The sequence below is a fragment of the Miniopterus natalensis genome, chromosome 2 (genome assembly GCF_054644295.1).
Source record: "Miniopterus natalensis isolate mMinNat1 chromosome 2, mMinNat1.hap1, whole genome shotgun sequence".
Classification (NCBI taxonomy): domain Eukaryota; kingdom Metazoa; phylum Chordata; class Mammalia; order Chiroptera; family Miniopteridae; genus Miniopterus; species Miniopterus natalensis.
This window is the reverse complement of record NC_142082.1, coordinates 15,636,351-15,656,977: the sequence shown is the minus strand read 5'-3', so window position 1 is coordinate 15,656,977 and position 20,627 is coordinate 15,636,351. Positions and strand designations below refer to the sequence as shown.

At 34.5% G+C, this 20,627-nt stretch overlaps 1 protein-coding gene across 8 annotated transcripts in view; it reads right to left on the bottom strand.

Moving 5' to 3' along the window:
* Window positions 1-20,627, bottom strand: part of WRN (WRN RecQ like helicase) — a 99,711-nt gene that overhangs the window by 28,996 nt on the left and 50,088 nt on the right. For all 8 annotated transcript variants that reach the window (XM_087814152.1, XM_087814153.1, XM_016209082.2 and 5 more), the window contains 7 exons: window positions 19,764-19,870; window positions 14,886-15,073; window positions 11,481-11,655; window positions 6,885-7,066; window positions 5,664-5,765; window positions 5,283-5,375; window positions 984-1,125 (listed from right to left, as the gene is read on the bottom strand). In XM_087814152.1, the coding sequence (XP_087670278.1) occupies window positions 984-1,125; window positions 5,283-5,375; window positions 5,664-5,765; window positions 6,885-7,066; window positions 11,481-11,655; window positions 14,886-15,073; window positions 19,764-19,870 (989 nt within the window). The remainder of the gene's footprint in view (window positions 1-983; window positions 1,126-5,282; window positions 5,376-5,663; window positions 5,766-6,884; window positions 7,067-11,480; window positions 11,656-14,885; window positions 15,074-19,763; window positions 19,871-20,627) is intronic.

Below are 20,627 nucleotides of genomic sequence, written 5' to 3'. Positions count from 1 at the left end.
TCCACTCAGAATCTTAAAATATCAGTACCCAAAAAGTTAACATTTTCAACATATTTCACTAAAAATATTAATAACTGACTAATTTAATACGTCCTTTTCTAAGCAAAATAAAAAACTCAGAAAATATTTATATGAAGCATTCAAGTATTTAACAAATAAATGCTTACCTAAATTATTTCTTTAATTCTATATACAAAGTGAGAACTTTAATCTCTACTTTGAAGTCCATTTTTAATAAATATACATATTTGCAAAGGATTCGATCCCACTTTTGATTTAGTCAACTACTATCAATTTACAGTACTTAGCTTTGCTCTACAGAATTCCAAATCAGGAATAAAATCATACAAACAAAAGGACTACAGAAAAAGCTCTTTAACTACCAGGGTCGTGACTTATTCATGTTTACCTGCAGTTGTCAGTGTAATACTGGCACATTAATCACTCAAAAAAAGTAGCTGATTAACCATTTATTTATTGGCAAAGAAAAAAAAAAAACTTCCTTGGAACTCTAAATACTTCTGGTAAGAAACAGAATAGAAGAAAAGGAAAAATATACTGCCAAATATTGTTTTTACAAATAATCGCTGAGATTAAAATTTCATTCAAAGAATTTATTACTTTCCAGGGCACCAAAAGATACAATTTTGTTCTACTTGTCCCTTGTCGCAATGAAAGTTAACTTTTCTTAATTATCCTAAGAAAAACCAGTCTAGGGATTATCCAACCGCAATGTAATAAACTTGCTTCCAGACTGAGTTCAGAGCTGAACATCAGCTTGAAATATGAAAACAGCAGTAGATGGGATACACACAGCTTTTGTCAAGAGTAAGGAATGCAGTCCTTAACTGGAACTTAATATGACTCTCTGAGTTTCCAATAACTCATCTAAAGCCAAAGCTACAATTGTAATACAGCAAACCTCTGAAGAAAAGTGTAATGGGACTAAAAAAACTATGAAGGTGATTCACAGATATACTTACAGATCCTTGGAGAAATAAAATTGGAAGGCAAACTCCAAACATTTCTCCTAAGATGCTAATGGCAGATAATAGCTGGAACGCTTGTGGACCAAAGTCCTGTGATATATCATCTGAGTCATCAATGGAAAAGCAATGATACAATCTAAATAAAAATAATAATCTGTTAGAAAGCTTAGCTAAAGCATGTACCTTTAGAAATAAAAATATAGTGTAATAATTAGCTAAGTGTGGAGAAGGCCTGGGGCAGGGGCAGATGAGGGGTGGAGAGGTTCAATGGGGGCAGAGGGGAGGAACATCTGTAATACTTTCAACAACGATAAATTTTTTAAAAATATCTCAAATGTGCCAACTTCTTCAGAAACTACAAATAAAGTTCATTACAGCCAAGAGCATGTGAAGTATGTAAAACATGAAACACAAGCTATAATATAGCATCACAGGTATGTTATGCTGATGGTTCTCAACCCTAGTGCCTTAGAACCCAAGTTTCACAGGAGATACCTCAGACCAAAGACAGAAGGAAAGGAAGAAGCTCATGCAATCAGAAAGCAGAATTACAGCTCGAAGAGCTCACATTACTGATTATATAAATACTGGACTTCTGTGTTAGGTTTTGTTGGAAGGAGAAGTTTGGTGCCAAAAAATCTTTTTAACTTAAAAACAAATCTATGCAATAAATTTTTAGTTTAATCTTGAACAACTGTAAAATATGATACAGAGATAATAAACTTTTCATTTACTTCCTTTTCAGAAGTTAAATTCCTAAGACATCCTTCAGGTAGATTTGAAATTATCATTAAAACAAATGTGAGTCCTTTAAAGCAGGTTGGGAACAAAAGGAATCCTGAGAGAAAATCAACTAATACTGTTCAACTACCTAATTCAATTGCTTTCTTTATAATAAATATATTTGAAGAAGCAATAAGAATATATTCAGTATTCCAGATATAATTTGTTTAGGAAAACAAGACTAGGCTTATTTATTCTACTAACTTCTTTCGTAGGATACTTATTTCATTAATTTCCTTTTCTAATATAAGTATTTAAGTTCCCACGAAGTACCATCTATGCTGCTTTTTACAAGTTTGAATGAACATTATTGAAATCATCACTAAGTTTTAAAAATGTTTTAATTTCCAGTGTGATATTTTCTTGATAAGTGAGTCATTTTAAAGTGCTGTTTTCAATTTCCAAGTGAATGAGAATTCGTTTACCCTCTATCTACTTCTAATTCAACTGCATTCTGGAGAGAATATGGTATGTTTCATTCCAACACACTGGAAACTTTTGAGACATGCTACAGTATAGTATAGTACAGGAGTCAGAGAACTTTTTAATAAAGGGTTAGAGAGTAAACAGTTCAGCTTTGTGGGCCACACAGTCTGTGTGCGGCAGCTACTCAGCAAAACAGACATAGATAATACATAGACAAAAGGGCATGGCTGTGTTCCAAGAAAATCTTAGTCACAAAAACAGGCAGCAAGTTTGGTCCACATCCATAGTTTGCCAACCCCTGCTCTGATACATAGCCAATTTTTTATAAAAATTCCATGTATGTGTAAGTGTAGTCTCTAATTCAGTGCCTCCCAGCCAGTGTGCTGCAAATGGATACAGGTATGCTAACAGCTTAATAACTCAGAGCTTAGGGGTCTGGACAGAACCTAGATTCAACTAGCCTCGGGAGCTATACAGGTATTACCATTAACTATGTAGGCATGAAGAAAAATGGCTGAGATACATTGTTCTAATTGCTTGGTACAAGGTTCTATACACAACATGCCTGATAAATCAAAACTGTTCCTATGTTGACCAAATTTTCAAGAACCTACTAATTTTTTTGATTGCTTAACCTACCAATAATTAAAAATTTATATCAAACTCCTTCTCTGATGGTGGATTTGTTGGTAACTTCCAACCATTCTGTAAATTTGTGCTTTATACATTTGTAGAGTTGTTGTTGTTTTAAGGTACACAGAACAAGTCTGGGCTCTTGGTGACGGGACCATTTATCACTACAGAGAGAATATCTCCATCCTTAATAATGTGACCACACCTAGGTACACAGTTAATTCAACTAGGTGTACCATTTGTTTTTACTTTATTTTTTCAATTAATAGACAGTAAAATTGACTGTATGTTTGTGTGTGTGTAAAGTTTTACAAATTTAAACACATCCATGGAGTCAAACGCATAGACTCATCTAACCACCCCCACAATAGTTACCACCACCACAATCAGGACATACCACAAATCCATCACTGCAAAATACTTCCTTGTGCTATTCCTTGGTAATCATACCTCCCCTCTCCCTAGAACCTCTGACAAGCCCTGATCTTTTCTTCTTCCCTATATTGAAGTCTTATGTTTGAGAGAATATCATATAAATGGAATCACATTGTAGAAATGGCATTATTTCTTCTTGTAAATGCTGGTATAATTTGCTGTTGGAACCACTTGGGCTAGGGAATTTATTTTCAGAGGTTTTTTTGGTGTTTTTAGACAAGGATCCAATTTCTTTAACAGTTGTATGATTATTCAGAGGTTTTCTGTTTCACTGTGGGTTTTGTTTGTTTGAGGTGATCAGGAGTTACTACATTTCATCTCGTGCACTGAGTTATTCACAGTGTTTCCTTATTGTGCTTTAATGTCTGTTGGGTCTGTACTGAAATTCCTTTCATTCCTGATATTGGTAATCTGTGTCTCCTGTTTTTCAGAAGTTTCTATCAATTTTATTGACCTTTTCAAAGAATGAGCTTAGGAGATCATTGATTTTTTTCTATTGTTTTTGTTTTCTATTTCATTGACTCATGCTCTTATCTTTCTTATTTCCTTCCCTCTGCTTCCTTTTAGCTTGCTTTGTGCTTACTTGCTTCCTAAGGTGGAAGTTTAATTACTGATTGGAAACTTTTTTCTATTATAAGTATTCAATGCTCTAAATTTCCCTCAGTATTGCTTTAGCTGCATCCATACATTTTATATTTTCATTTCATTCAGTTCAAATACTTTCTGATTTACCCTGAGAATTCCTCTTTGACTCATGGATTATTTAGTAGTATGTTATTTAATTTCCAAGTGTTTGGGGACTTTCCTGTTATCTTTCTGTTACTGATTTCTAGTTTCAGTCCATCATAGCCAGAAAACATACTCTGTATGAGTACAATTCTTTTAAATGTGTTGTTTTTGACCCAGAATATGGTCTACGTTTGTGAATATTCCATCTATGCCTGAAATAAATGTGTATTCTGCTGTTGGTGTGTGGAGTGTTCTATAAAAGTTAATTAGATCCAGTCTGTTGACAAGTCTTGTTCAGTTCTATCTTCTTACTGATTTTGTCTACTAGTTCTATTAATTACTGAGAGAAGATGTTGAAATCTCCAACTATAATTATAGATTTCTTTATTTCTCTTTCCAGTTCTGTCAGTTCTTTTGTTAAGTATATATCCACATGGAATTATGTGTTCTTGGATATGATGGTTAACTTTATGTGTCACCTTGGGTAGGCTCTGGTACCCAGTTGTTTGGTCAAACACTAATATAGATGTTGCTATAAATGTATTTTGTAGACATGATTAATGTTTACAATCAGTTACTGTGAATAAAGATTACCCTTAAAAATGTGAGGGGGTCTTATCCATTCAGATGAAGACCTTAAAGAGCAAAAACTGAGGTTTGCTGGAAAACAAGGAATTGTGACTCAAGACTGTTAATATGGAAATCCTGCCCAACTTCCAGCCTGCCAGCTTGCCAACCCCTACAACTAAATAAGCCAATTCCTTAAAATCTCTCTCTGTGGGGAGAGGAGGGTGTTTCTCCAGAGAACCCTGACTGATACATTGGCAGAACGACCTTATGTAATGTCCTTATTTACCTCTGGTAATATTCTTTCTCCAAAATCTCCATTGTCAGATATTAAAATAACAACTCCAGCTTTCCATTAGTGTTTTCACTATTAGTTTGTATCCTTTAAATACCTGTAGATTTATTATGGACAGCATATAGTTGGGTCATATTTTAAAACCAATTCTAATAACTTCAGCCTTTAAATGGTATTTTAGACCATTTATATTTAATGTAACTTGATATGGTTATATTTAGGTCTTTTACTTTATTGGTTTGTCTATTTATAAAGCAAAATACTCAATATTATTTGCTTTATCATTTATTTAAATAAGCTTATTATTTTGTTTTTAAAAACTATAATACATATCATTTGACAAAAATCAATTAAAAATTATTTGCAAAGGAAGAAAAACAAAGAAAAGACTTTTAGAATATCCATCTAGAAAAAGAAATCTTTACCTGAACTTGCAATTATCACAACATTTTTCAGTTCCCATAATACCCAAGGAGGCCTTTCGTAGTTGTTTGTCTTCAAAATGAGACAAGATGATTCTACCCAAGAGAAAATTTAAAATTAAATAAAAGAACAAAAACATATATGTTAAATTCATTGCTGAAAATAATGAGGTGAAATCATCATTAATTGATTCACCTGGGACCTCATTATTTGGCTTCAGTTTACTGAGGCAAAAAGAAAGTTGTCTTAAAAATTCAGCACATGTGCAATACCAACAAAATGTTCTTTCTAAATACCTCTAATCATTTTGCAAAACTTTTTTCTTAAAAGAGCACCACCCATAAATCTATGTGATTAAATTATATAAAATAAATAATACATACTGTCGCCTACATCTGCTGGAATGAAGATATTTTTCCATCTTTGCCATCATCTTTAATTTGTATAATCGAAAATTTTCATTATGTAGCTCATTAAGTCGCTTCCTGTCAATTAAAAATATCACAGGAATATGTAAAATTGCATTAGTGATTTTGTTACAGGAAAAAGAGAATAGTAAAATGAACCCTATGTATCCGTATTTGTATGATTCTGTGATTAAGATCTACTGTTCCCATTATACTGTAAGTCCTATGGAAACAGGTACCATATCTGCTTTTATTTATTTATCATTGTGTCCTGGGCATGGAGCTTAATGGTTGGAACATAGTGGGCACTAAAAAAAAAGGGGGTATTGTTAAATGATTAATAAGTTAAAATTGTAATGGATAGGCACTCTAATAATTTTAATAAAATGGGCTAATATGTCCATTCAAGAGCTCAATTTATTCAGCTACATGGAAGTGCATTTTGAAAATTCTTCACTGTGGCAGGCCCATCATCAGTTACCACAGAGAAGTTTTTTTCCTGAAAAATTTCCCCCTATGGATGAGGGAATCAGTGGCTAAACCTGACACTGAAAATTTTTCAAGGTGAAGTTTTCCTTTCCAATATAAATTTCATAGAACTTAAGTGCCAATGAAATACTTGTTTTGTATTTACGTAGAACGGTTTTCCTGTATTTAAACACTTAAAAAATTTTTCATGACAGCCAATCAGCACAGAGCAACATGATTATCACACGCTGTCAAGGACAGGGGCATGCTCTCATAGAACTGACAAAGGAAACAAATAGTAAAGATAACCAAACAGCGGTGAGCAGAAGTTATTTGGAATAGGCACCACTATAGCATGGGATGAAAAAACCCAGTGAAACTGGTGGTATCTGAAGTAACTGTGGCTGAAGACAAATGGAAACCTGAGTGAACCTGAGGAGGAGAAAACAGCTTATGGGTGCACAACATTAGGAAATTATTGCATAGGATCTGTTACATTCCCAGTAGAGTCCCGATTTAGTTAATTCTTCACACTAAATAAGGCATGGCTGAAATAGGTCATCTCCTCTGGGTGGCAGCACCTACCACAAATGTTCTTAGATGTTCTCTGTATTGTATCATTTCAAATGCACTTGAATACATTACTTGAAATTTTGGATGCTGCCTCAAATGCTTTAAAGCTTATACGAAAAGAAAGAAAAAAATCTACAAGTGTGAAAATGTTTTTACCTATTTAAGTTAATGTCTGCTGGAGCCCAGAGTAGGTGACAAGAACTCTGAAGTCCATCCCGGCCAGCTCTACCCATCTCCTGGTAATAGGATTCCATTTCCTTAGGCGCACCATAATGAATGACTTTGCGAACATCAGCTTTATTAATACCCATTCCAAAAGCTATGGTAGCTACGACACACTGAGAGTAAATAACAAGATAATTTGACAAAGTTTAGCAGAACTAAAATCTTACATTTTTACCTTTTAATTAGAATAATTAGTTCATTAACTAAAGTCCTTGGCATAAAACTGAATTTAATATAATTTCAACCAATCATTTATAAATTAAAAGATTACCTGTCCTGCCCTGGCTGGTGTTGCTTAATGGTTAGAGTGTTGGCCCTCGCACCTAAGAGTAAAGGGTTCGATTTCCCGTCAAAGGCACTTACCTGGGTCAGTGTGTCTCTCTCACAATGATGTTTCTCTTTCCCTCTCTCTCCTCCTCCCCATTTTATTCTCTAAATATCAACAGAAAAAAATTCCTCAGGTGAGGATTAACAAAAAACAAAATAATTTAAAAAAAGATTACCTACCCAATCTATAGATTAAGGATTAGTGACCATAATAAAATAGGACTTCTATTTCCTCTCTATAAGAATTAGCAAATAAAGTGGTTTCTCTCTCCCTTTAAGTACAAGACACAAAACAGTCTTAAAATAATTATTACATTAAATGATACTTTGTGTTATTATGAAGTTTCAAGAGTTCTTACCCAATTGCACAGTATCTTTATATTTTCTAGCACTGTTCTAAGATGAAGCATCTCATTAAAGATGGTAAAATAAAACATGAATTTACCTCTGCATCTGTAAAAGGATAGAATTGGTAGAATACCTAATATACAGCAGTATACTGGGAAGAAGATTTACATAACTGGAGAAATTTCAGGGAAGAATTAATGACAAGAACACAAAAAACTAAACAAAAATTTTAAAAAGTATTAACAATAAGAATTCAAGAAGTTGTGCAAGAAAAGCAACAATAATATACTACATGGCTTAGTAATAAAAAGCATTTACAGAGAAATAATTATATATATATGTACTTGAATATATATTGATCTAATTAAAATTTTGACATTAATATTGAGAAGAAAGGGGGTTAGAAATATATGAATAGGCTGAGGAGAAGGGAAGGAAGGGATATGAAAGAGACCTAAACTTTCATCTTTCATAGCAGGAAGTCAAACAGATGATGGCTAAAACTAATAAACAAATCCAATTTTTTTAAAAACCTAAGTAGTAGCAGTATAAGCAAATTACTGTAAGATATAGCAATAAATACCAAAATAATAAACTAAAAGAGTTGGAATGGGAAATAAAAGTAGGAAAGGGATGAGGGGCTGATGCTTTTCATTGTAAAACTGTAGAGCTATTTAGTTCTTTACATACATGCATTATTAATAAAAATTAAAGTGCCTTTAAAAATGTGTTAATATGGACTAACATTAGCCAAAAAAGAAAAAAGAAAAAAGAAAAAGAAAATGCTGAATGAAAGAAAGTACAATAAAGGTGAGAAATAAACACAAGAATGGAAATATATCAAGAAAAGGTTTTAGTGCTTAAGACTAGGCAAATTTGCTACATAAGAGTGAATAAGCAACAGAATTCTAGTTTTCTTTTTTAAGTGTTATTTCTTACTCAATTTTTCCAGCTTTAATGAGTTATAATTGACATATAACATTGTGTAAGCTGCCTGGCCGGGCGTGGCTCAACGGTTGAGCATCGACCTAGGATCCAGGCGATCAGGGTTTGATTCCCGGTCAGGGCACATGCCCGGGTTGCGGGCTGCAGCTGATCAATGACTCTCTCATCATTGATGTTTCTATCTCTCTCTCCCCCTCTCCCTTCCTCTCTCTGAAATCAATAAAGATATATTTTTAAAAAACAAAAACAAAAACATTGTGTAAGCTCAAGATGTATAATGTGATGGTTTGATACACATACATATTATGAAATGATTAATAAGGTTAATACTCAACACATTCATCATCTCATATAGTTCATTGGGGGGGGTGCATAGATAACTCGTAAGATTTAATTTTCATCATCTGATACTATTCTTAGATGAGACCAACCTATTCTCTCAGGTGTAAGTAAAAATATTTTATCAAGTAATTAATTCACAACCTCATTCCAGAAAGAGAAGGAATTCAAGCCATCTTAAACCACAAATAAAATACAAAAGGACATAAAACTGAAAGTTAAGATTAAAAGTAAAAATGAGTGATCATAGAGTAAAACTGCAAATCTACATCCAAAGGTGGTTAGATATGGTTATGAATAATCGGAAAGAAAAAAATGTTCTTCTAAAATTATAAAATAGAAAATATTAAGATTCTAAACATCATTCAGTCCAAGATAATAAGAGCCAGGGAGGTGAACTGGGAAAATGAACTCTACTTTTAGGCTCACACTAAAGTATAAATCAACTGTAAAGACAGGAGTGTGAATATTTGGAATTCTGTACATGTATGCATTCAGTAGGCACTCAATAAATACTCAATGGCAAGTAATCAATACCAAGAGCACCATACTATTCTATATAGATGAGGAAATGTATTTTCATTCTCGAGAAGGTGTCTGGGAACTCTCACTTCATATGTGAAGCTTTCTCTCCAACCATTCTAAACTATTCACAATGGCAAAGAAAGACTACACTGGTCAGTGGTCAGACACAACAGAAACCCTGATGTCAGCCTAGGGTGACACAATCAATATTAATCTCTTAATTTTCATAATGTGGCTAAAATTTTGCAACATCCTGTCATAAAAAGGGAAATATGACAGCATATACATGCATATACCCTTCTCGATATTAAGTATAATTAGTGACCACTGTGAGGTTTTTAAAACCATACTTCAAAGCAATGTTTCAATGAAGCTGTATATTGGCAGGAAACCCAGATGCATCCAACAAGTTTCCCATCACAACAAATTATACACAGAGAAAGTCTGTACTCTCTCATGTCTCTTAGGGCATGTTTTTACCTAAATGAATAATTAGTAATACAGCATACTAGAGGAAATCATTGGTCAGCTAATGGCTCAAACATGGACTGTAAAGATTCAGTAAGCAGCAGCTAGTACGCTTTATCTGATAACTTTCAAGCTCCTGAGATAATAAAATAAAAATATAAGCATTTAAGGCTGCGGGTAAAATCTCTATTCTAGCCAGCTGTGATAGCTGTTCACACCTCTGAAAAGAGGAGGAAGAGAGAACAGGTGCTATCGGGCAGGTGCGCTGCACCACGGCAATGCAGAGTGCATTTTACAGAGTGTGCACACGCCACACCTGAGGTAACTGGTCTGAACAGTACTGCTTTGGGGTGGTTAACAACTACAAATAATAGGGAGTGCTGGAGAGAGAGGACATGGATGACCTATTGGACAGAAAAATGCAAAGTAGAAGTTCATCTCTTAACCTGAGAGGAGGACTGGTCCACAGGCTTATAGTGACTGTGGATACGATGTCGACAGTATGAAGTTGTTGATTTAAACCTACTAATGTGACTTGAATTTAAATCTTCCCCAGTGTTCTGTATGACACCCATGGAACCAGGATTCCAATCACTACAGATTGAAATCATTGCATAACTGCAAATCACTACAGGAATCTCAGCTGTAGCACCTCGCAGTAGCTTCATCGATACCCTTCCTCGCTTCAGTTTTCTCCTTCAAACCAAACCTGTTTAGTGCTGCCAGTCGTATGTTTCTATAATACCATATTATCTTGCTCAAAAACACAGAATAGATGGTGTTCAAACTCCATTCTGTGGAGCTCTGGGGATTATAAGATATCCACAAGGACTATCTTAGAGATAAGGAGGCTCTTGGACCCCTTTCTCACTCACATCAACTTCAATAAGAATCATTCTACTTTAACCTGTCTTACCTACTAGATAAAATTTCATTTAAATAAAATATTATAAGGCTAAAGTAGTCTGGACAACGTAGAGGCACTTCACACCAATCTCAGCCTGCCTCTACAAGTCTTAAGGCCCTCTGTAACCTGGCCAACCAACCTACTCAATTTGCTGAGTCTCTAACAGTTCCTCCGTGCCTTTATACCTTTACTCTAAGCCATTCCTACTCCACACTCCCTTTCTCTCCAACCACTCCAAACTGTTCACAATTTCCTGCACTCTCATATCACAGTGCTTTGCACATGCGAGCCCTCCCTTCTGGAATTCTACCACCAGTTCCTTTTCCCTCTTCACCGAATGGTCTTGCACACTTGAAAAACTTCTACTCACTTGTTCAGACTCTACTCAAATTGCTTCTTCCTGGTGGACTATGCCCATTACAGAGCCTCCCTAAATAGCTAGCATTCCCTCCTCTGTGCACCTCAGCTCTATCTACAGGCTGCTAGTTATACTAGTGTATAAGAGTTTGTTCACATATGTATCTCCCACATTATACTTTGATTCCCTTTATTAGAGGAACTATTTTATGCTCAATACAAAGAAAGTATTCAATAAAGATTTGGTAAATAAATAGGAAAATATCTGTTTCCACTATGGAGAACAGAGTGTCATGATGATCGATCTTCACCTGAATTTCATCTCTCATGAACTTATGATGAACCTCCTTCCTTAAGCTAACAGTCATGCCTGCATGGTATGCTCCACAGGCTAACTTCAGTTTCCTAAGTTCAGCTGTCACTTGTTCTGTCATTTTCCTGGAAGGACAATAGATGATAGTAGGACCTTCAAATTCCCAGGTAGAACTAAAAAAAAAAAGAACATAAAAACAAATATGTATATGCATGCTTCACACCAGTTTAAATTTCATCTTATTTAATTTTCCTTAAAAAATTTTTAATTTCATTTCATTTTAATTAAATTTTAAATTTTAATTAAATTTTCCTTTTAGTAAAAGACTTAAAGGAGAAAGCATACAGAAAACAATAATATACTTTACATAAAAATCTAAAACATTATGACAAGCTGAATGTGGAAATGAATTATATTAAACCCCAAACATCTTTGAGTCAGTTTTTGTTCAAATTAAGGTTAAAACCAGAGACAAGTTTATTTATTTAAACAGAAGCCTTGATAAAAACCTAGCAACTATTGGAAATGCAATTTCCATCCTTTTGGAAATACAAAGCACCAGTTTAACAATCTTCATTTACATAAGGTAAGTAAATATTTACATAGGAGAGTAAATAAAATTTACATTACATTATTCTTATTCTCTCTTACGATCATAAAATTGAGTTTCTATGTTTACAGAAAAAACAAAGGCTTTCTTGTAATATTAAAAGATCATTTTTACAGTCCAAAGAAGTATTTACTAGTCATCGTGAGACTATGACTCTTATAGAAAACATCTTACAAAGTCTGTTTTAATGTATTCGCAAAGATATATGCACCCCTCTGTACATTGCAGCATTATTCACGGTGGCTAAGACATGGAAACAACCAAAGTGTCCTGCAGTAGAAGACAGGATAAAGAAGGTGTGGAACATGTACAGGACGGAATACTACTCGGCCATAAGAAAGGGTGAAATACTTCCATTTGCAACAACATGGATGGGCCTCGACAAAATTATGCTAAGTGAAATAAGTCATTCAGAAAAAGCTAAGAACCATATGATTTCACTCATATGTAAGATATAAAACTGAAACTCATGGACACAAACAGCAGTGTGGTGGCTGTCAGAGGGAAGAGGGTGGGGTTAAGGGGGTCCTAATATATGGTGATGGGAGAAGATATGACTTTGGGTGGTGGGCACACAGTGCAATATACAAATCTTATAACATAGAAACCCACACCTGAAACCTACATGTTCATATTAATTACTGTCACTCCAATAAATTTAATAAAAATAAATAAATAAAATTTAAAAAAGAAAATGTTTTAGAAACCTGTGCTTATTTATTAAAAGTGTAAATGATGATTTCCATAGACCTTATTTAATTCCTTAATATATTCATTTCCATAAATACATTCATTTATGCTGATTTAATGAATACAAAAAGAGTGTACTATTTTAGATATAGAAAAAGTTATTTAATTTCTAATACATATACCCTTTGATGCAATTTTAAGTTTAATAATCTATAGCAAAAGTATAATAGTGAAAAAACTCTATGTTCATCATTATATGCATTCAACTATAAAATTCTAAGCAAACATTAAAAATTAAAAGTATATGAAGCCTTTAAGAAGGACTAGGGTAAAGTAATGAAAATCATAAACAGAGGAGGGGAAATCAGTGAGTAATTGCAGAGTATTACCGAATAATCTACTCAAGGCAATTTTTAATAGTGACCAAATGGGCTTCCATATCAAGAACTCACAGTAGATAACTTCATGGAATAAGATAAAATAATTTTTTTTTTTTACAATTATTTTTAAAGTACAAAATCTCACTTAAAGTACTTTTAAGAAAAAAACTGTTGACCAAAATGTGGGTATCATAATATCCTATACATTAAGGCCCTAATTTAAGAGGACACAACATAGCAAAGATACTTAAATGAAAGGAAAAATCTGCAGTAACAATGGATATACTGTGAAACTACTTCTACATAAACTTAACAGCACTGAAAACTACAAGTGTATATCAGTACAGTGCAGACACAGAAAAACTTGTAAACCTGAATGACAAAATATCAACGGTGATTATAACTGAGGAATGGGACGGGAAGACTGAAGAGTTTTTCAATTTATATGTATCTATATTGTTCAAATTAATACTAAGATGACATATCACTTTTTACATTTTTTAACAATGTACATATGTAGAAAATACATAAAAATTTGAACTTGTATAGCAGAAAAATCAAAAGAATAAAGATGACTCACTACTTTGCCAAGTAGTTTACTAAAGACTGTTATTCCCTCACAACCATTTCCTGGGGGGGACTGATCTTCACCTAACCGTAAATTAGATAGGTGAGGGAGGCTTAGCTATCTAATTTAAATGTATCATGAATATAGAAAACAAAAGATTAGGAGAGTAGATAACGATCGGACTGAGGAGACTCTAGCCTAGATTAAACAGCCTTCTTTACGAGAAGGGTTCCCGTTGAAGATGGAAAGGAAGGGAAGTACAGTGAGTAATCACTTCAGAGAGATCACCAACAGCCAGAATATATTCAGTACATTCTTGTCTTATTCTGAATATAGGACACTCGAGCCAGTAGCAAAACCCTCCATTTAATAACCCCCAAGAGTTATTACAGACTTACTACAGTTATTATCCATTAACCTAGAATGGATCTTCTCTTCTGTTTATCCCTTTCTGAAAAGGAAAACACTAACGATGCTCTTTAAACACTACTTGACTACATTTATTTTGTGTTTGTATTGGTAGAACAAAGACTATTTCCATGTATACTGACCTAAAAACACATTTCATGACTAGAAAATTTTAAGCTTTTCACTGAGCAGACAGATCAGGAAATAAGGCTGAAAGCTTCTTAGTATATAAAATGCCTGCAAACAAAATAAGGAGGAAGAAGTACTAGTGACAGTTTCTTCACCAGTAAAATGAAAATAATATTAGCTTACTGAATAGTTATACAGATTCAACTAGATCACTCACATAAAGTGCCTAGGGTAGTACGTGGCACATGATATAGGCTCAAAAGTGTTTATTATTAAAATTACTTTTAAAAATTCCCTAATACTCAAGTTTGTCATATAATTAGTGAACTAGATAGAATTCAGATATGAGACTCATTTGTTTCTGTTGTTTACTTGTCAATTATTAAGAGTGTATGTCCTACTCATACAACAGTATGGAGTATAAAAATATTAGAAGAATTCATTTCTTCACAATTTGACTTTTCCTCAGTCACTATCTTGATTATGTATCTTGAACCAAAGCTAAGTAGAATTTGAAGTATGTTAAATAAACATTAGAAAGAAATAGTAAAAAATAATAATAGTAATTTTTTCAAAAAGGAAACAGTTACCAAAATTTATCAACCATGAAATCTTCACCTTGTTTTTTGCACAAGAAATTGCTTCAGATCCTGAAGGATGTTTCCTGTTTTTCGTCCAACTTCTAAATACAAGTTTGGTCTATCAAAACCAGTACAGGTAATCTGCGGATTCTTCAGGTTTAAACAACGTACAATGTCTTCCCGGATGGAGGAACTTGCAGTAGCAGTAAGAGCAACTACTGGAACCTGAATGAAGTACAACAATTTTTCGAAAAGCAGAGAGCTCATTAATTCCTAAAAATTCTACTGCCTTTTTACAAAGAGACTAGAAAACAATGGCAGGAGAAACAGTGATTAAAATGCAACTTTCACGTTACTTTTTTTGAGAAGGAAAAAAATCCCTACTTATGTGTTTCTCAGCCTCTAAAATACATTTACTGTTTTAAAAATCAGGAATCATTTAAATAATATACTAAATCCATTCGATTTCAAAACATAATCTACCTTGTCTTATTAAATTAAGGCTACTTACCAGCTATCTACCTCTCCATTTACTATTTTTAACATTTATTTAATGTATTTATAATCATGCTGCTATAAATGGGGGTATCATTATGCCTTATTTTTTATTAATCTGTAATCCTCAAATTATAAACCCTTTCATTCACTGAAAATCTAATTGTATATATAAAGCAATGGGTCTTTTCTTGTCTCTGATATTAAATATATTGGTTCATGGCTTCTCAGATCTAAAAGCAAAACTCTCAATGACCTGAATATCCTCTCTCCAGTTTTACTAAATTAAATACGGCATACTATAAATAAGAAAAGTGCATAAAATGAAACATCTATTATTAATTGATTCCTTGAGCAACCAAGTCAGGTTCTATTTTCAGCCTAGCACAGACTTTTTGACTGTATTAGCAGCCAAAGCAGGAGGCACGGCACATACCAGGAAAAGTTATGAATATGTAATCTTTCCAAAATTCTAAAGTAGGATCACAACATACCTCCCATTAAACTAGATTTACCATTTTTGTCCCTATTATCATAAGGAGTTATAATCCACTATGCTATTATTTCATAATCAGAAAAAATGAACTGAGTCTTAAAGTTGTTCCTAAATCATTAGCTGTTCTACATCCAAGAATACAACTTTTTTTTTAGAGAGAGAAGGGAATATCGGTTTGTTGCTCTACTCTATTTATGCATTCATTGGTTTTCATTGGTTGATTCCTATGTGTCCTGACCTGGGATTGAACCCGCAATCTTGCTGTATTGGGAAGACGCTCCAACCAACTGAGCTACCTGGTCGGGGCTCTTAAAATATTCTTTTTGGCCCGCTACAAATATAGTAAATAATATCCTCATAAAATAGCTCTTAGATACACCACATTTACCCCTAACTAGATGTGAGATTTTGAGCTACTTGTTTCACTCTCTATACTTTGGTTTCTTCATCTATAAAATGGCTTCAAATAATAGCAACAATCTCATAAAGTTATTGTGAAGACCAAATGAGATAAAACATCTTATGCACTGAACATAATGCATAGTACACAGGAAGCACTCAAAAAATTTCAGCTATTACTGTTATTGCAACAAGTGAAAAGAATTCCATACAAAAACTTCAGAGCCACAGGCACTACTCCCAGATTTGCCACTGAATGGCAAGGGTTAACTTCTCCTGGCCTCGGTTTTTTCATCAAAATATGAGACAGAGAAGGCTACATGATGTTAGATTCTGTTCTAACAAAAATTCCTACTTTGCCACTAGGAACTCCCTATTCAAGTGACCAGCTAACAGTGAAAAAAATCATTATAAATTCAGTCTTTTGTCTCCAACACTCTAGAAAGTCAGTTAAGAATGTTGCTTCCACAAATAGAGAATGGAATAAAATAATAAAATATATTAAAGAAACAATAGTTATTTACTTTCACTTCAGAAATGAATAGAATCTCTTCTCTTAGAAGCTTGTTGTGATTTATGACATTTCAAATTTATAAAGTAGGATGAAGCTTAAAAATAATATGTAGGTTGGTTATGAGAAAGGTGACCATACAACCTGGTTTGCTGCGACACTCCCAGTTTATGCTGTCATCACAACATAATTATTAACAGCTTGTACCCTTAATTGTCAAAAGCGAACTGTTATGGATGATAAGTTATACTGTTACCTATATCAAGTTCTTAACTCATAAAACTCTTATTCTTTAAAAGCTGGCAAAAATTTGTTTCCTTGGTAATAAGTGTCAAGTTTTGCTAAAACAAGCACTAAAATAAAAATTAATCTTGTGACTATAAATTTAGGAATGATATAGTCATATACTTCAATGGTGTTGGACCTACAGATTCAGAGAATTATAACTATTCCATCTGCTTCTAAATTGGGTCATGTTGTTAATTCTAACTTTGTAATCCATAATACTAAGGCAGGACAGTAAGAAGTTAGGAAAATTCCTAGGCAAGTAGAATGGGGAAACTGAGACAAAATAATTTAACAAGGACAATTTGAACAACTTACAGACTGCAAGACCTATCTTCCCTGACCAAGGACACTTAAGAACAAATGGTTTATGCTTCTCCTCCCTAACCAGAGAATAAATAGCTTAAATCACCCTGGTTGGGGAGACAGAGAACAAAGACCCAATTAATGCCACTTGTACCAGCCAAACCCAAGGACAATGAAGTCGGGGGAACAAATAACAAAAACTCAATTAAAGCAAGACAGACCCAAGATCAAAGTAAAACAGTGAACCTGACCAGAGAATAATCCCAAACTCCCCTACACGCTCATTTTAATGTGTCAGCATATTAAAAATGTACCTGTAAAGCTGATTAATATTCTGCTGAAACCCTCCCCTAAGTTTCTCAACCACAGAAGAGAGATAAACCGCTCAAGACAAAGGATGCCAGTGTGGCTTCTCTCTGGAGTGCACCCATGCCCCTTCGGGCATGAACTTTTTATTTTCTTTCTCCTAAACTCTAAGGGCCCCACAAGCCTTGCAATCAGGAGAGCAGTGGGCAGCGGCAGCTTGTCCTGGGTTTACTCCCTGAACCTGTCTCCAAGGCCCCCTTTTTCTCTAATTTTCCAGTGAGGTAAAAGAGGCCCCACCTTGGCTCACTTCTTTCACTGTGACTTTTACTTCCCAGGGAGCTAACAGCAGCCCTGCCTTGTCTCTCTGCTTTCCTATTACGTTTCTAGGGAGCCAAAGCAGAGCACCGCCTAAGCTCTCTTCTGTTGCTTCTTCTACCCTGAGCTCTTCCTTAGTTTCACTGTCCCCAGCTTTAATAAATATACTCTCAAAATCGCCTGGACATGGATCATGAAATCTTTCCTGCACAAAGTCAAGAACCCACACACTACTAGCGGGCCAGAGGCAGACCAGCTCCGGGCTGGTCCTAGTCAGTTAACATTCTGATGCCTCATTCACTCATTCCAATTAGTTATTGAGTGTGTACTGTGCACTGATCTTTGTGAAAGGACTCAGAAGAAAGCAATGGAAAGAACTGACTTGTCTGGTGGATCTCACATTTCCTCTTATTTGAATTTTATAGAACTTTTAGACTGATGTAGAGCTTTCTGCCTGGCTTCTCTTTCTTGAGACTCATTTTGTCTGACTCTCTCCAAAATGGAATCTTGTGCCAAACAGTTTAGTGATTTCTACGCTATTTTTGAACTTATTGAAATAATGTATGAAGCACTGCAGGTTTATACCAGTTGTCCCAGTGTAACTGCAATTGGAAGGAGGAAAAAAGACACTGAGAACAGTGAGGAAAATGCAAGTCACACAACCACCAGGTGGCATTTCTCACCACTTAGCTAATAAAAGGATTCATGAAAACACTAGGGGAAAAAGATTTTCTCAGCCATTGCTTGACTAACGTTCTGGGCAATATTGAATCATTTCAAGAAATGAAAATAATCCAATGGAGTCCAAAGCCAGACATAATAATAGACTTAATTCAACACTAAAACACGTTTAAGAACTGCATAAAATATTTAAAACTCCTCTAACACAATCCTTCTAGAATCAAAGGCCTAGGAAAGGATTATAGGAAGCAATTTTCCTAGTTTCCAAAAGCTTACCTAAAACCATTCTAAATTAATGGAAAGCAGTCCTCAAGGTACACTGGCCCCGTGACTGTCACCATACAAATATCTTCTTTCTCTATTACATGTACTAGTAACAATATTGATCTTTCTATATTATTTGTACTGTTCCATACACCATTTATTGTTTGGCACTATTACTTCTATTTTTTTTAGGTATGAGTCTAAACTCCTTTACTGGACTATGAGCTATTTTAGGGCAGAAACTAAGTTTCATATTTCTTTCAAATTGTTTGCTTTAGAAACTAGCAGTGTCGTAGTGTATAACTGTTGCCCAACTCTACTGCTCACTACCTCTGAGAAAGTTACTTCTCTGATTCTCGGCTTTCTCATCAGATTCATTTACCCACTTATTTACAGAGTACCTGTCATATGTCATATACTGTTCTAGAGTTTATAAGCCAATACATCAAAACTCCTCCCCACAAAGAATATTCTAGTGGGGACCCACAGACAATAGACAAAATAAAATACGGTAAGTTAAACAGTGATAAGTGCTATTAAAAAGTAGCAAAGGAATATGAGAAATGTTGAATGTTGGAGAAAGGGTTAATTTGAAATTTTTCCTATGGTGGCCTAGGAGGCCTAAGTGAATAAGAAATATTTTAGCAAAGATCTGAGAGAAATAAGGGATCACACCATGTGAATTACCTGGGTGAAAAGTATTCAGGGACAGGAAAGAGTGGGAACAAAGCCCTGACAAAGGAGCATGGCTGGTATGTTTGACAAAAGTCAAGGAGAAGAGGGTAGCTGGAACCTAGAGAATGAGGGGGCAAATACCAGGGGATGGCGTCAAAGACACGGTACTTGACGAAGCTTACCAACGGGAACGCTGCCTTCAAGGAGCCCAACATCCTGAAGGAATCTCTAAAATCATGTCCCCACTCAGAAATACAGTGTGCCTCATCCACGGCAATCAGTGTAATACCTATAAAAAAAAGAAAGAAAGAAATGGGGAAAATAAATTAAAGTTCGAAAAGAAGGAATAATTTCATCTAAGTCAGTATCACCTTCTTCACTTAGAATACATCACTATTACACAAAGAATAATAAAATCAAACTATTTGGTTCATATGAAAACACCAGCATAGGTAACATCAGATCACACCAAAAATCATTACTGAGAAGCGGGGAAATAAAGAGATTAAAAGTATACAGATAAAAGAAGGAAACATTTGTATATTATTCAAACAACGTATTTACTGGATTTCAGCTTTCATCATCATTCCTCAGAGAAATGAAATACTTATCATTACCTGTCCTCAAGACTATCACTAATGAACCATCTGTAATGATAATACCCTGAAAAAAGAGCTTTTCTATTTCTCTTTGGTAATACTTTTAATTTTATCTCATTGATTAGCCATCAAGAGAGAGAATCAGCACATTTCTGGTGAGATTAAGTGTGTGACTATCCATGACTGGTCACATATTATATTACACAGAGTTCCTCTAAAATGCCAGTATTAAAACATGATAGTTAATAGTCTCTAACATTTATTAGTTACTCTGAAGATTAAATTAGATCACTCTCACATAAATGCTAATACAGCCCAGCCCACGTGACTCAGTGGTTGAGCAACGACCTATAATCCAGGAGATCACTGTTCAATTCCCAGTCAGGGCACATGCCAGGGTTTCAGGCTCAATCCCCAGTAGGGGACATTCAGGAGGCAGCTGATCAA